Source organism: Cucumis sativus, chromosome 2 (assembly GCF_000004075.3).
Source record: "Cucumis sativus cultivar 9930 chromosome 2, Cucumber_9930_V3, whole genome shotgun sequence".
Taxonomy (NCBI): Eukaryota; Viridiplantae; Streptophyta; class Magnoliopsida; order Cucurbitales; family Cucurbitaceae; genus Cucumis; species Cucumis sativus.
The window spans coordinates 17,350,432-17,365,666 of record NC_026656.2 but is presented as its reverse complement, the minus strand read 5'-3'; the positions used below and the strand labels follow the sequence as shown (position 1 = coordinate 17,365,666).

The 15,235-nt window shown below is 33.2% G+C and overlaps 3 protein-coding genes, 1 long non-coding RNA gene and 2 other non-coding genes across 6 annotated transcripts; 3 read left to right on the top strand and 3 right to left on the bottom strand.

Annotated features, from left to right (window-relative positions):
- Positions 1 to 3: 3 nt before the first annotated feature.
- On the bottom strand, positions 4 to 8,598 carry LOC105434634. The gene is made up of 3 exons (XR_004214453.1): positions 8,447 to 8,598; positions 2,537 to 2,719; positions 4 to 501 (listed from the first exon to the last, which is right to left on the bottom strand). It is a non-coding gene; the product is annotated as an uncharacterized LOC105434634 (long non-coding RNA).
- On the top strand, positions 1,275 to 1,346 carry TRNAW-CCA. Its single transcript has one exon. It is a non-coding gene; the product is annotated as a tRNA-Trp (tRNA).
- On the top strand, positions 2,553 to 2,624 carry TRNAW-CCA. The gene has a single exon. It is a non-coding gene; the product is annotated as a tRNA-Trp (tRNA).
- LOC101206382 (stemmadenine O-acetyltransferase) lies at positions 3,062 to 5,301 on the top strand. Its single transcript, XM_004142999.3, has 3 exons — positions 3,062 to 3,405; positions 3,774 to 4,214; positions 4,316 to 5,301. Exons 1-3 carry the CDS (start codon positions 3,170 to 3,172, stop codon positions 4,980 to 4,982), a joined length of 1,344 nt encoding a protein of 447 aa, XP_004143047.1. The 5' UTR covers positions 3,062 to 3,169; the 3' UTR covers positions 4,983 to 5,301.
- Positions 8,599 to 9,922: 1,324 nt separating the features above from the next.
- Positions 9,923 to 11,511, bottom strand: LOC101206618 (stemmadenine O-acetyltransferase). Its single transcript, XM_004143000.3, has one exon. The coding sequence runs from the start codon at positions 11,469 to 11,471 to the stop codon at positions 10,134 to 10,136; it is 1,338 nt and encodes a 445-aa protein (XP_004143048.1). The 5' UTR covers positions 11,472 to 11,511; the 3' UTR covers positions 9,923 to 10,133.
- A 500-nt stretch (positions 11,512 to 12,011) lies between these two features.
- Positions 12,012 to 15,162, bottom strand: LOC101207100 (stemmadenine O-acetyltransferase). Its single transcript, XM_004143002.3, has 2 exons — positions 14,215 to 15,162; positions 12,012 to 12,865 (listed from the first exon to the last, which is right to left on the bottom strand). The coding sequence occupies exons 1-2, from the start codon at positions 15,015 to 15,017 to the stop codon at positions 12,361 to 12,363; spliced, it is 1,308 nt and encodes a 435-aa protein (XP_004143050.2). The 5' UTR covers positions 15,018 to 15,162; the 3' UTR covers positions 12,012 to 12,360.
- Between the last annotated feature and the right edge of the window lie 73 nt (positions 15,163 to 15,235).

Sequence of the window (15,235 nt, the reverse complement as noted above, 5' to 3'; positions counted from 1 at the left end):
TGCTTTTAGATATACCTGTTTGACAAGCATTGCATTATACAGTAATCACTCATCTGTTTATGTCTACATGTCAAACTTATAAATCAGATCGCTGATCTTCCAATAGTAGCAATAGTAATTTGATAGGATATCATTCAAAAGACGAATACTGAGACTTTTGAGAGGGTACCCTCTTATGTATAACGATGAACTAGGAAACTTCAGTTTGGTACTTGTGTAGGACAACACTCTTACTTAGCAACATTACTGTTAGGATGATAAAGTCAACTAATCTGGTTAGTCTTATAAAGCTCACTGAGCTTTGCATCTCCCCTCTTCTCTGAAGTCTCGATAGACATTTTATAAGCAATTTGCCATGTTTATAAACTGTCGTCTTTGGTATTACCATATCTTTTTCGAGCTGAGTTATGCCTTGGAATTAGGATGACAGTAACAACTGCTGGTCCGCTCCACTTGCTTTCTCACAAGGATTATCTTTGGCCAGTAACATAAAAGACCTAACTGAAATAAGGAAGCGAGCAAAAGATAGAAAAGTCATTTTGAACAGCTTAGTCTCCTACATATCTCCTTCCTTAACAGGAACGGACATCCTACCAAAAGTCACCTACCAAACCCAACATTTGGTTAATTTTCTACAAAATGCAAAATACTCTCATTGTTATCTTTACTCTAGGACTTTTCAATCTTTTCCAAAAAACTAGGACTTTTCAATCTTTTCCAAAAAACAAAAAGAAAGAAATAAAACCTTTTGAACTTTGAAACTATTTTCTATTTTCTTTTACATTATAATAAATGATAAAAGATTGACATGACAAAGAATACATACTAGTTAGACAGTGTGCATTATCCTATTTACCTGAAACTACACTTTTACTATTTATTTTATTCCTATGTTAAAATCATTTTCATAATTAATTTTGATATTTAACTTTTCTTTTCCTTTCAAAATGTTAACAACAAACTAAAAACTAAATCTGGACATTTGAAATTGCATGGGTTCAAATGAAAAAAAAAAATCCTAAATAATCTTTTACTCATATTTTTTTATACATGATCAACAACATAAACATTATATCGGAATTCTCACACTCAATATTACTTTATTCTTCAGCCAATTGACATGTATTTGTTTGTTATAATACTCACTTTAGAAAAAAAAAAAAAAAAAACTCATATCCTTCTAGGAAAATCCAAAGTAACATCAAATGAAAGGACTTCAACCATCTTTCATCATAAATGTATATGAATATAATTCTTTGATTGTTAGCATATAAGGATCTGTGGCGCAATGGTAGCGCGTCTGACTCCAGATCAGAAGGTTGCGTGTTCGATTCACGTCAGGTTCATTTTTTCTCCTATTTTCTAATTAACTTTTTGCCCCCGAGCTTCTATGATTCTATTGTTCTCTAATCCCATTTGATTAATTTCTAATTTCTTAATTTTGCTAATAAATACTTGGTTAAATTTTACATTTTCTGCTTTGTTTATTTATTTGAAAAAAATAATATCTTTTATATCCATGTACGGGAGTGAGCTATAAAAAGATATGAGTTATTTAACACAAAGTATTGTTGTTTAGGGAGATAGATTTTATAGCTACACTTTTCATATTCATAAATACTCTATATGACATAGCTAATTCCTTAAATTCTAAAGTTAATGACTTGGCTTTGTGATAATTGGCATGTGTTCATTTTATTTTAAAATTAGAGGTTTGCTCTTTCATATATTCAAAAAAGGGAAAGAGAAGATATGATTAATTGAGCATTTTTGTTCATCTACTCTTCTCGTTTGTTTAATAAGATTTGTATTAGAGCTTGTGGAACAATTTTGTTGAAAGCAAAATCCTTGTTTATTTGTGAGAAATAACACATCAAACTTTTTTTTTCTTTTCTTTCAAACAAAATCACAAATCTTCCAACAACAAAATAACATATATTCACCTACCACTTTAGAGGGGGGAAAACAAACAAACTCCAATTACCATGAACGAGGGTGGCCTACCCCACGTGATGAGAAAACTCATTTGCAGCACGTAGACATCACATTAAACGTTGAATAAAACATATTAGGTAATTCACTCAACTGAAAAGACTCAATCAACAACTGCAACATGATATAAAAAAGGATACTTTTGTGCATAACTCTATACTAACTGATAATAACTCTATTAGCCATCGATGAACTAAACTATATTAACTTCTTGTATCTTCTCCTAATTAAAGTTGGGTATGTTTTACCTTTTTAAATTAATCGCTACAATCAACAAATAATTATAAAGATTTACTATATCAAAACTAACCACATACCTGATATTTTCTAAATCAAAGTCAAACAAAAATAAGTGAAGGTGAAGAAGAGAGGAAGAGAAGAAACGTATAAAATTAATTTCAAAAACCAAGTTTTTAAGAGTAAAAAGAAAACAGTTTTCAAAAATTAGTTTTTACTTTTATCTACCTTTTAGAAATATTTCTAAAATTAAGCTCAAAGTTTGAAAGATTAAATTGTATATAATTAGTTATTATTAATTTAATACCTTTATATGCATGAAAGGATCTGTGGCGCAATGGTAGCGCGTCTGACTCCAGATCAGAAGGTTGCGTGTTCGATTCACGTCAGGTTCACTTTTTTTTGCCTTTACCCCTTCCCTTAAGTTTTCTTATTCCTCTCCGCTTTAAGCCTCTTTCCGTAATTTCCCACCTAATAAAATAACAATTTCCTTCACAAAAATAACTAAATTTTAGGGCAAAATGTAAAAAATGATAAATTTAATAAAATATTTAAAAAATATAGCAAAATAATTTAGTTTATTTGATTATTTAAAAAAATGTGTCCACAAATAATAAAAAAAATAGGAATAAAAAGATATTTTAAGATATAAAAAAGAAAAGTATGAAAAAGAAATAAAATAATGGAAAGTAGGGAGGTAGACACCATAAGGGCCTAAGCAATAGCATGGCGCCAATCTTTGGTCCCCCACACACCACTACACATCACACACACTCTCTTTTGTCATCTCTAACGCAATATCATCACTATCGTCCTTCATTCTATTTTATTTCTTTTGCAGCGCCCCATCCACATTATAAAGAGATGAAGAAATAGAACTTCATTCATGAAAATACAGAAAACACAGATTCTGTGTGTACTGAACAATTAAGAAGGGGTAATGGCGATGATGAGCTTACAACACCTTCAAATTGTTTCAACTCAAATCATTAAGCCTTCTTCTCCAACTCCTCCCAATCTCAACATTCATACCCTCTCCCTCTTCGATCAGCTCGCCCCCCATACTTTTGTGCCTCTCCTGTTCTTTTTCTCACACCATGGTCCCAGTTCGGGTACTTATTACGACCACACCACTGTTGAATTGCTTCGACAATCTCTTTCCACAACTCTATCTCGGTAACAACTATATATATATTACAACTGTGTTTACCCTAATACCATGATTTTTCTTTTGGTTCTGCTCTTGTGATCTATAGCTCTCATAATTTGTTGTGTTTTCTCTATTATGTTTCTAAAAAAAGTTAAAAGATGGATAGAAAAAGTATTTAATTACTTAAAAGATGTATATATGTATAGTTTGTTGGATGATATGCTATTGAATTTGTCTTTACTCAGCTAGATTAAGTTCTTTTGGTGCAGTTCGATTTAAATATTGTTAGATCTGTTAAAAGTATTTTAGTATTCAACCGGCCAATACGAAAAGTATTGTTCAACTAAAAAATCCTCTTACCTATTGAACCATATTCATTGATTCTAATTAACAGGTACTACCCTCTTGCGGGTAGGATCAAAGACAAAGTCTCGATTGATTGTAACGACGAGGGGGTGACTTTTGTGGAGGCTCGGCTGGAGGGAGTGACGGTATCGAAGATTTTGGAAAACCCACGAAGTGAGATCGTGGAGAAGCTATTTGTTGATGGGTTGCAATGGAAAGATTCGAAAATGGGGAGTTTGTTGAAGGTTCAAATAACGTTGTTTGAATGTGGAGGATTGAGCATTGGAGTGTTGTTGTCACACAAGCTTGGGGATTTGGCGACTTTAGTGAAGTTCATACAAGATTGGGGTGTGATTACACGAAATAACGGTTTTTGTGATGAAGAAGAAATAATAAACCCGCTTTTTTTCTCCGGGGATTTGTTCCCTCACGGCGACTTACCCGCCATGTCCGGCGCCGTGATTGAAGAAGGAAACTTCACGTGCAAAAGGTATATACTTCACTTAAACTACCAGAGGAATTGGCTAAATTTAAAATTAAACCTAAATTTAATTGCATAATCATGGGTTTGTATTATTCTTAATCAAACAGGTTCGTGTTCGAAGGCTCAAAGATAGAATCTCTCAAAAACAGGATTTCAGAGAAGGTACAGAATCCATCTCGGGTTGAAGTTGTGTCAGCATTAATATACAAAGCCATCATTTCAGCATCCAGAACTAATAATAATTCCCAAAACCACCCAGCCACACTATTGTTACAAACACTAAATTTACGTAAAAGAGTGGCGCCACCGCTGCCGGATACTTTAGTCGGAAGTTTAGTGTCGTTCTTTCCGGTGGGTGTGGACGGAGAAAGAGAAGTAGTAGAGCTGCACGAGCTGGTGGGCACAATGAGAAAAGAAATGGGAGAGTTTTGTGAAAAATATGCGAAAAAATACAGAACAAAGGAGTGGCTTGAATTGATAAAAAAACGATTAAACGAATCGAGAGAAATTTTGAGCAAAAATGGGAATAATCAATTGGTTTATAGATGTAGTAGTGGTTGCAATTTTCCAATTTATGAAGTGGATTTTGGGTGGGGAGCGGCGGATTGGATTACTATGCCGGCGTTTAAGATGAAGAACACTGTAATGATGTTGGACGCCAAAAATGGCCGCGGAATTGAAGCTTTGGTCAGTTTACAGGACGGGGAAATGGCTGCCTTTCAGGACAATGAGGAGCTTCTTGCTTTTGCTTCTTTGAACCCAAGTGTCCATTGATTGTAGGTTAAATTCTAAATTTGGTCGATGTGATTTGAACAAAGGTTGGCTAAAATCTCCATCAATAAGAACTATTTGAGAAGATTTTATACGTGGAACCAAAATGATTAAATTGTAATTATAAATTATCTGTGTTAAAGTTTTAATTTTTTTCTTCTAAATTATAGAGATCAAATCTCTAAGAAAAACCAGTTGTCAATAAATGTTGGTGTTTGGTTATTGTCTTTCAATTGGTTTTGGATAGTTTGGTGGTTGAATTTGTTTTGTGTGTTGGAGGACCAATTGTTTTAATGAAATAAGATTGTTTTCGATATGTTAATTTGAGGTAACTAATAGGTAAAGTATTATATGTCTATTATTGAATAGATCTGAACATAAATCTTCTAGTTTTTGAAGTGTTAATTCGAGAGAGTTTTTGTTTGATCATTCGGAAAGAGAATAAAGTTGTTCACGCTATCACAACTGTAGTATCCCTCTTGTTGAGTATGAAAAGTTGATTTTTGAAAGATGGAAATGGTATTGGTCAAGAGAGTGGTTGGAGAAAACCTTCAAGATCACTATGTTCATTCACGGTAAAGTTGACAAAAAAAAATGCAAAATACAAATTTATTTTACTAAAGGTCAAAAGTTAATAGATTATACTGAGAAAAAGGTACTGAGAGAAAGACAATAAAAATGATAATATATATGTTAATTAGTATTAGCAATATTTTATGCTTATGATTTGACATTACAACTAATAGCAGAAAGAGTTGATAGAAATATTAATATGATGCATGTGTATGATATTCATACATGATGATATTAAATGAAAATGAGTCGGTGAGTTTGAGTATCTAAGAAAATAATAATTGTGTAACTTTGTGACCTTCCACTCCACCATACAAACATTTTGCTTTAAAGAAATTATCATTTTGTTAAGCTAATTATTTGATTATGCAATATTAATTAGAAATAAAATAACATTAAATATGAGACATAATGGCGTTTATATGTGGTAAAATCGAATAGTTTTCTTTCATGTATATGTAAAAAGAAAGAGGTGATTGAGTAATATGTCCAAATATGCATGCAAAGAATACGGAGTATACATGTAAAAATAGGGTCAACCCTAATATGATTTTCTTAATAGAGGGACAGATTAAAATATAGGAAATGTAAGTTAAAAACAAGCTATCGAAGAGTTAATTAAGCAATAATAAAGAATGTAAAAACCGTACAATTATTAGCTTACGAAGAATTGATTTTCTAAGTAAGAAATAGAGAAATAGTGGTCCATGGACGATGGAACCTTGATCACATTAAATGTTGTTCTCCAATTTGCAAATAATTAAATCTCAACTTTTGTTGGGAGATGGAAATTTATGATAATTAATTAATTAATTATGAGAAATAGGTTTCATATTAACCAATATATATATAGGTACAAAAGCATTGATTTTATAGAAAATCTAAATTTGTCACCACGATACGCTATGACGTAGCATAATAGAGCCTCTTGTTTTAATATTGTAAATCGACATCTCATTTTCCATATATTATAAGTTGGGAAAATAATATTATTTTTGAAAGTGGTCCTTTAGGGGTCGGTTTTATCGTAATGGTATTGAAAATAAAAATATTTTTATAGGATTAAAAATATATTATATATAAAGTTTGAGATAAAGCCCTTTGATGTATGATTAAATAATAATAAGAATAATAATAATTACTTTATAAAAAATATAATAGGTTAGATATAATGAAAAGATGAAATAAAAGTAGAGGTTTCTTTTTTGTCACAAAAATATTTAGAGGACCACAGGTTGTCATTAGTTTATTCATATATATATAGATAGATAATAGGTTAAATTAATAGGCATAAGCAGTTTAGTCAACTTTCAAATTTATGCCAATTTCAAAACTTCAATTTTGTTTTTTCGTATAAAATAAAATATCAATTTACCCCCTAAATCTTTGAAATTTGTATAATGAAAACTAAAAGTATTAATTTTAACTTTATAAATTAGATAAACTATTAAAGTATGGTTTCTTTTGAGAAATTTCATATACTTATTGACTAATGATTTTTAACTAATGACACAACTATGCTCAGAATCCAATAAACATCTCCTTGACCTATATAACCTAACCATGAAAGAGTGAAATGTATTTATATTACAATAGCCACCATCCCTTATGAAGTTCTGATTCTGTCCTACTAAACAATAAATATTAATTTGAACAAAAGAGAACGAGAATATATCAACTCCGCGGCCATATAAAGTTAGGAAATAGGATAAATGTAAAATAATTAAATGAGTCCACTTCATTCAAAGATTTCAAAATTTTTAGGTGTCTTCAAATCTATCTTATTCAAGAATCCATCTCGAAGAGAGATAAGTATGATCAACACTGAAAAATCTAGCACATCAATTGTTTCCAATCCTTGGCAACTTATAATCCAACCATCAAACAGTCAAATACTTGTTGTGATAGGATTGAATGTTGGTGATCGTGTTTAACTAAAAAAACATTTATTTAAACTCTAATTTTAAAAAATAAGATAAACTGAAAATAATCAAATAGAGTATGCTTCCTTTGAAGATTTCAAAATATTTTGGTGTCTTCAAATCTATCCTATTCAAAAATGCATTTCAAACTACTTTAAAATAAGAAAATTAAATATGATAAGTTAAAAATAATTCAATAGAAAGTCGCTCCTTTTTCCACAAATTTTAAAATATTTTAGTGTTATCAAATGATTTATCCTATTCAAGAAAATGCACTTTGAACAGGAGTGAACATAATCAACTAAAAAATCAACCCATCAAATGTTTCCAATTTTTGACAACATATAATTCAATCATTTGAAGAGTGAGTTAAACAGTTATTGTAACATAATTAGATGTTAGGGATGGTGTCCAATAAGGAAATACATTCCTTCGAACTCTTATGTACAAAAATAGGATAAATTGAAAAAATGAATTCATTTGCTTTAAAACATTTCTAAAGACAAATTTGGTATCGTTAAGTCCATCCTCTTCCAAGGAAAACTTTCCTGAACCAAGAAACCAAAATCCAACCAACGCCTCCATACAAATCCTTTCAATATACGACCGATTCTCATAGTCATTGCTGGATAATTTAAAAATGCCAAAAACCAATTCAATATACTTTAAAATACAGTCAATATAAGTAATAAAGAGAAACATGCTTCAAGGTTTTGTTTAACACCCCAACTTAAAACCGCGCTCGATTTGGAAATCGAAGGAAGAAAAACAATTAAGGTAAAATTCCAGATAAATCCAAAAAAAGACTTCGAATGGACTACATCGAAATAAAGATCATTCACAATGCTAAATGAAAATAAAATCACTCAAGATTGTGCTCAAACAAAGAACTATAGTACTATCCACAGAGCGAACGACGGAATAGTGCAACAAGAAAACTAACATTATAGATTGCAAGGAGAGGAAAAGTACCTTCGAAACGAAGTTGATGACGGAGAAAAAAATCTAGCAGCTGAACAATGGGGATTCAAATCCTCTGAGCAATATCGAAATCGGAACCTTGGTTCCGTGTTTCTCCATTTTCTTCAGTCCCAAGCAACAACCCTAATTGTAAGGCATTGCTTTGGTTTCTCTGATATGTTCTTTAGCGCGCGCGCGCATTGTGTCGAATTCCCCTTTTTACCCCTGTCATTTTCCGTGCTTCCAAAAAGAAAAAGCTGTTTAAATGACACTGTGCGATGTCGTTTTGGACTCGATTGCCCCGTCCATTCCAGCCCAAAGTTGAATTTGTAAGACAAAGCCCACTTCCCTATGTTGGTCCATAAGTCACGTTGATATGAAGGATATTTCACAAAATATTATCAAACTATAATATACTTTATACATTTTGGCCTAATTTTTTTTTTGGATAAAATTAACCTTATTGTTTTAATTTGATTTATAGGGTATCCATCCCTCCAATCTACGAATTCAATTATCATTCAAGGTTAGATTTTACAATTTGTCTTAACAGTGTTATTATAACCCCATATGAAATTTACCTCGTATAAAATATCTCCCACAAAAAAATTCATGCATAATAGATAGAATCAAATGTTTTAGAGGAAAGAGTAGAGATTTGAACTCCAAGTATATGAAATTTGAGATCCTAACACTCTTTTAAACAATCAAATAATATAGTTCATGATTCAATTTTGACATTGGGCCAAACTCCCACTAAACAATTGCTTAAACGACTCTAAAATATTTAAAAAGTATTTTTGTTATTTTTAAAATGATTATTAAACACGTTTTTAATGGTTTAAAATCATTTTTTATGAACTGAGAATTGTATTTGAAATTATAAAATTAAGTATCAATTATTTAATACGTGTCTTGACGTAATTTTGAAAATGATAAAAGTGATTTTAACTTTTGTTAAAATTTCTCACACACTTGTAAATAGTTTAAAAGACAAATAAATACATAGACGACGAGGATTTGAGATACTACCCTTATAATTTAACATTTTTTAAATTAAGAGATAGCTAAATTATAGAAATTTACCTTTTAGTTATGATATTTTGTTTAAAAATAATTCACAAACTTTCAAATTTTTCAATAATGTCTTTAAACCTTGAAAAATGAATATCATTTATTGTTAGCCCTCTAACCTATTTTTTTAATGGGAAACTATTAATATACATAACGTTTTTCAAGTACTCTTCTAACAAGGAAAAAAATCCAAAGTACATCATAAACTTTTTGAAAAAAAAACTTGGATGCTCTAATTTTTTATGCTCTCCATCTCTCCACCATAAAAAAAAGATATCGTTATTAAATATTTCTTTAAATTTTTTATTTTTTAATGGTGAAGAGATGAGAAACATTTAAGACATATTCATTATAGAATGTACTAAATGAATGATGAATAAAGATTGCATTAACACTGCTAATTAATCTTATATCAATTATAAACTTGGTAATTTAACATTTTCTTTCATCTTTACTAATTATACAACGTTACAAACACACATAAATTAAATATATAATACCAAATCACATACATATGGCATATGATCACTTCACGAGAAACACAAAGATATTAAACAAGCAAAGACAAGAACAAAGCACAAGGAAAATAGTAACAAATATGTAGAGATCAAAGGGGTTTTGATTTTCAGGCGACTCGGGAAGAAGGGGTAGGAATAGGAGTAGCATATTTCATGAACACTTCATCACCTTCAAGCTTGTTCATGTATCGTTCTTCCAAGTGAACGATTGCATCGATGCCTTCTCCATCTTTCGAGTCCAAAAACGCCACCAGATTCTTGAACCACAGCGCCGGAAAAGTAACCCAAACCGGCCTTCCCCATCCGAAATCCACATCATAAAGCGGAAATCTACAAATACTACTGAAAGCACACGAAACTATCTCTCCACTAACCACTTTCGAAGCAACTTCCTTCACAGTTTTCATCAGTTCCTTGTCTTCATTCAGAAATTTCTTCGCCATTTCTCCATCGATTTTGTTCGTTTCTTCTCTCAGTTGCTTCACCAAACCGTAGCAATTTTCATCGTCGTTGAGCGTTTCCGGAGAAGGGAAAATCATGACGTTGAAATAGTAATTCCCGAATGCGTCATGTGGGAGTGGTGGATTCATTTTTGGACGGAGATTTACTGTGTAGTTTACTAAAAACGACATGTCGTTTCGAATTTCAGAATCGTGTTTAAAGGCTGCGAGGAATCGGCTGTAAACAAAAGCTGTTAAGGATTCAATTCGTGAAGGTTGATGATTCTGGTTAATCATAGTTTGGTTTTCTGTGTATTTGGTTCTAATGGCTTCCACTTTCGATTGCTTGAAAACAAATCTTCTCGAGACTCTGTTTCTCACGATCGTCATCGCCGAATCGTACGACATCGGTTTGGGAGGGAAGATTTTGGCGCCTTCCATGTGGGGCTTGAAAACACCTTTCACGCCACGAGCCATGGCGGCCCAGTTGTTGTTCAACGAAAAAAGCGTCATCGCGTCGGCTATCTTGTGCGAAATGCACGACGCAACCGCAACTCCCCCGCAAGCGAATTCCGTGAACTGAACCGCCATTAATTCTTCATTGAACCTGTCCAACTCCACCGGGAATAGTCGGTTGAGATCGTCCGGCTGCGCGAATTGGATCACGTCGGCGAGTTGCGAGTTAACTAGCGCTTCTCGGAATGGGACGCCGGTATCGTTGCAGTCGATGAAGGAAGAGGCGTAATTTGGACGGCCAGCGAGTGGCGGGTAGTGAGATAGGACGTCCGGGAGGGTGCTTCGAAGACGGTTTTTGAAGGCGAGAGCAAAATCGAGATCCTCGCCACCCACGCCAGTGTCGGTGGACTGATAGAAGTAGAGGGCGGGTGCGTAGATGTGAACGGTGATTTGATCAATGAAAGAGAGGGAGTAATGGCGGAGATGGGGAGGAGTTGGGGTAGAAGGTTTGATCAACTCTTCGGAGATAATGTCAACTTCGAGCTTCATGGCTGATAAGAAGAATTGATGGAGGGAAAGAGTAAAGCGAAGAATTGATGGTGTTAGTTTGAATGGAAAATGAGAATGTGTTTGGATTTTATTTATAGAGATTTGGTAAGAATGTAGTTACATACATGCAATGCATGGTTGAAGAAGAAGGATATGAACAATACCATATTTATGAGTATTATGTCATCCTCCCTCACATTCCGTTGTGGGACTAAATCAACTCTTGGAAAATAATTTACCTATTGTTGAAATCAACTCACTGGATGTAGCTATCAAAATCTAGATCACATGATCAAAGTGAACATTTTTATGTGACTTAAGTTTAAAAATTCAAATAATTCTCAAGTGTTGTATTAAAACATTGGGCTAAATTACGTTCCATACATATTAGAATGAAATAATAATCAAGAACTATTACTTAGATGTTAGTAAGGAAAAGCTTTTTACTACTTATTACGACCAAAAAGTAGTTTATTTTCCTTTTGATTTCTATTTAAAATATACTTTAATAATGAATATATAATGTCAGCAAACTTGATCCATTGGGAAAGCTGTTATGATGATCCATTTATAAGTGTCGTACTATACACAAACTAACAAGCTACGGCCAAAGGAATTAATTAATATCTTCAAACTGATCAAATGTATGATTCCTCTTTTTTTTTTTTTTCTTTTGGAGTTCAATAATTAAAAAGTATTCCGAATGGTAAACTCAACTCGTAATTGCATGGATGCCTTCAGTAGAGTTGAATCTATTGTTCTACACTGTTTATGCTAAAAAGCGAAAAATGAAAACACACACACTACAGAATCAACGAAACACTTTGGATTTTAACGAAAACAAAAAACAACCCATAAATCACACTCCACGAATAAAAATACTTTAATCTTAAGAAGAAGCAGTTGGAGAAGCAAACTTGAGAAACTCCCGATCTACTTTAAGCCTCTCCATGTGCGATTCTTTCAAATGCACGAGAACATCTACGGCGCCGTCACCGAACTTCCCGTCCATAAGAACGAAAAGGTTTTTGAAAGGCAGCGCCGGCGAGCCGGCCCAGTCAGGCGGTCCCCAACCGAAATCAGCGTCATAAAGAGGAAGTCGGCAGAGGCTGGTGAAGGCACAGGACACGATGTCGCCTTTGTGGAATTTGGCTGACGTGGCTTTGATGATCTCCAATTGCGCGTTTTCTTCTTGGAATTGTCTCAGAAACTCAGGGTTGATTTTGGCGATCTGAAGCCTGACCTGATTGACCAAGGCGGAGCAGTTGGCATCGGTGAGTGTTGCGGCGGAAGGGAGAGTCATGGTGATTCTGTAGTAATTTCCAAACGCATTTTGTGGAAGCGGTGGATATAACTTTTGGCGTATATTCACCGTATGACATACTAAGGACAATCTGTTCAATTGTAGTTACAGTTCATTGATTAATTAATGAAGAATAGTCCGTCTAAAATTTTGAGTATATATAGATTTGTGCAAGGAACCTAAAATTTGAATTTAATTTTCCATCAATTTTTCAGTTTCAACATCATAAGTATTGTATTTATTCCAAAATTTGTAACTTTTACATGTTTTCTACCGTGTGAGAATATTTATTTAAGTTATTTCCTTTTAATTTTCAATTGAGAAAGAATTCTAACTGGTTTGGCAAATTTGTATTAATTTAGGGTGTGTTTTGAATCGGAGAAGATAGAAGTGATTGAAAAAGAAAACGAATTTTGAATTGAAAAAGATAGAAGCAATTTTAGATAGAATGACAATGAGTAAGTGCATCTGATGCACCTATCTCAAATGTGCTTGGAAATGTGATTGTCACCTCACTATGCTAAAATAATTAAAAATAATATTTTATAATTTTATTTTTGCCCGGTGGAAAGATGTAAAATAATATCTCTGTTATTTTCGTTCACAAAATCTTAAATCTTTATACATGTAGTTAAATAAAATATATTTAATTTAAATTCCTTCTAATAACTTTTTAAACACAAACTATTTTCAAGCCTAATATAAAAAGTAGTATTACCTTAAGGGACATTTTTAAAAAATGTAAAATAAATATAAATATTTACATAAAGTACAAATTTTCTGGATTATATTCTTATCTATTAGTGTCACCAACGGAAACATATTAATGACTATCAATATATATTATTATTGATATAATATGAAAATTTTGTTATATGTTTCAAGTATTTTGTCAAATTTGCTATTTTTAACAATTTCATATTAACGTAACCCTTCGCGGACTTCTTTTTTAAAAATGAAATATCTACGAGTGTGTGTCTTCTTTTAGAATAAATTAGGTAGACAATTTGAACCAAAAATCAAGGGGCGGATTTCTTATAGGGCTAGGGGCACGTACTCTCCACCTTCTCGTTTTTTTTATTTTAATATTAATTTTGAAATGTTAAATTACAAATGTATATTAAATAATACTTTATTGTTATTAAATTTTGACTTTGTTTGAGTGGGTATGCCCTTTAAAGTTTAACGTCTTGGATTTGAACCCTTTAATAACCTATAATTTTAGATATATTCAATGCTAGATGACTATGCTCTTGTTAGTTAGTTGTTTATTTCTTTGTTTTTATTTCTGTGTGTATATTTTTTTCCATTATATTAATTACAAAAGATTCTTTTTAAAAAAATAATAATCAGTAAAAAAGTTTAGTAAATTAATTTTAATTTATTTATTTATTAGGGGATGGGTGCTAACAAAAGTTCGACCAACGGTTTAGAGGTTACCGATCAGTTTGAGCAGAGGATTCGTCATTAATGGCGGCAAGGAAACGACCATATATGAAAGCCGATAAGGCCTCGACTCTCGTTGGGCGCCTCTGCCCTTCCATGGCTGCCCTCTCTGCATATTGTTCTCTAATGGCTTCCACCTTTGGACCTTCTACAACAAATCTCCTCGCAACTCTGTCTCTCACGATGCTGTTCCCAGTGTTATAAACACCTGCATTCCTCGGCGGAAACAGCTTCGCAGCCACCAGATGCGCCCGGCCGAGAGCCTCCGCCTCGCCGCGCGCGGCTCTCGCCCAGATGTTCACAACAGAGAAGAACGACAGAGCATCAGCGATTTTATGCGAAACGCAAACGCCGAGGCCGATGCCGCCGCATTCGAAGAAGTTGAGTTGAACTCCCATGGAAGTTTCGTTGAGTCGATCCAATTCGAAGGGTACAAGGCAGTTGAGATCCTCCGGAAAGGACATGGAAAAGACGTCGTGGAGTGTGGATTTGATGCGAGTTTCTAAGAAAGGAACGCCGTGGTCGTTGCAATCGATTTCGAAATCGGCGTAATTGACTCGGCCGGCGAGGGGATAGTAGTCGGACAAAACGGCGGAGAGTGAAGTTTTGAGGTGGGTTTTAATTTCGATTTCAGTGAAGTTTGAATCTCCGTTTAGTTGGAAGAAATAGACCATGGGATTGTAGACATCGGCGGTGACTTGATCGAGAAATGAGAATTTGTAACGGCGGAGATTGGGCGGCGTGGGAGAAGAAGGCTTGACCAATTCCTTTGAAATTACTTCAAATTCAAGCTTCATTTTCAGTCTGTTAGGAAAACAAAATGATGAGTTTGATAGATTGAGGGAGAGATTTGAAACATTTTTATAAAGAAAAGGAGGGAGTCGGCAAATATCGTCACAGTTCAAATTATATATAATCTTATTGCCGATTTCATAACGATGATTGATGAGTATCCAAGTGTTCATAAACTGGGAGTATGTAATAGGATTTCTTTTAATTAATTATTTCTTCTAAC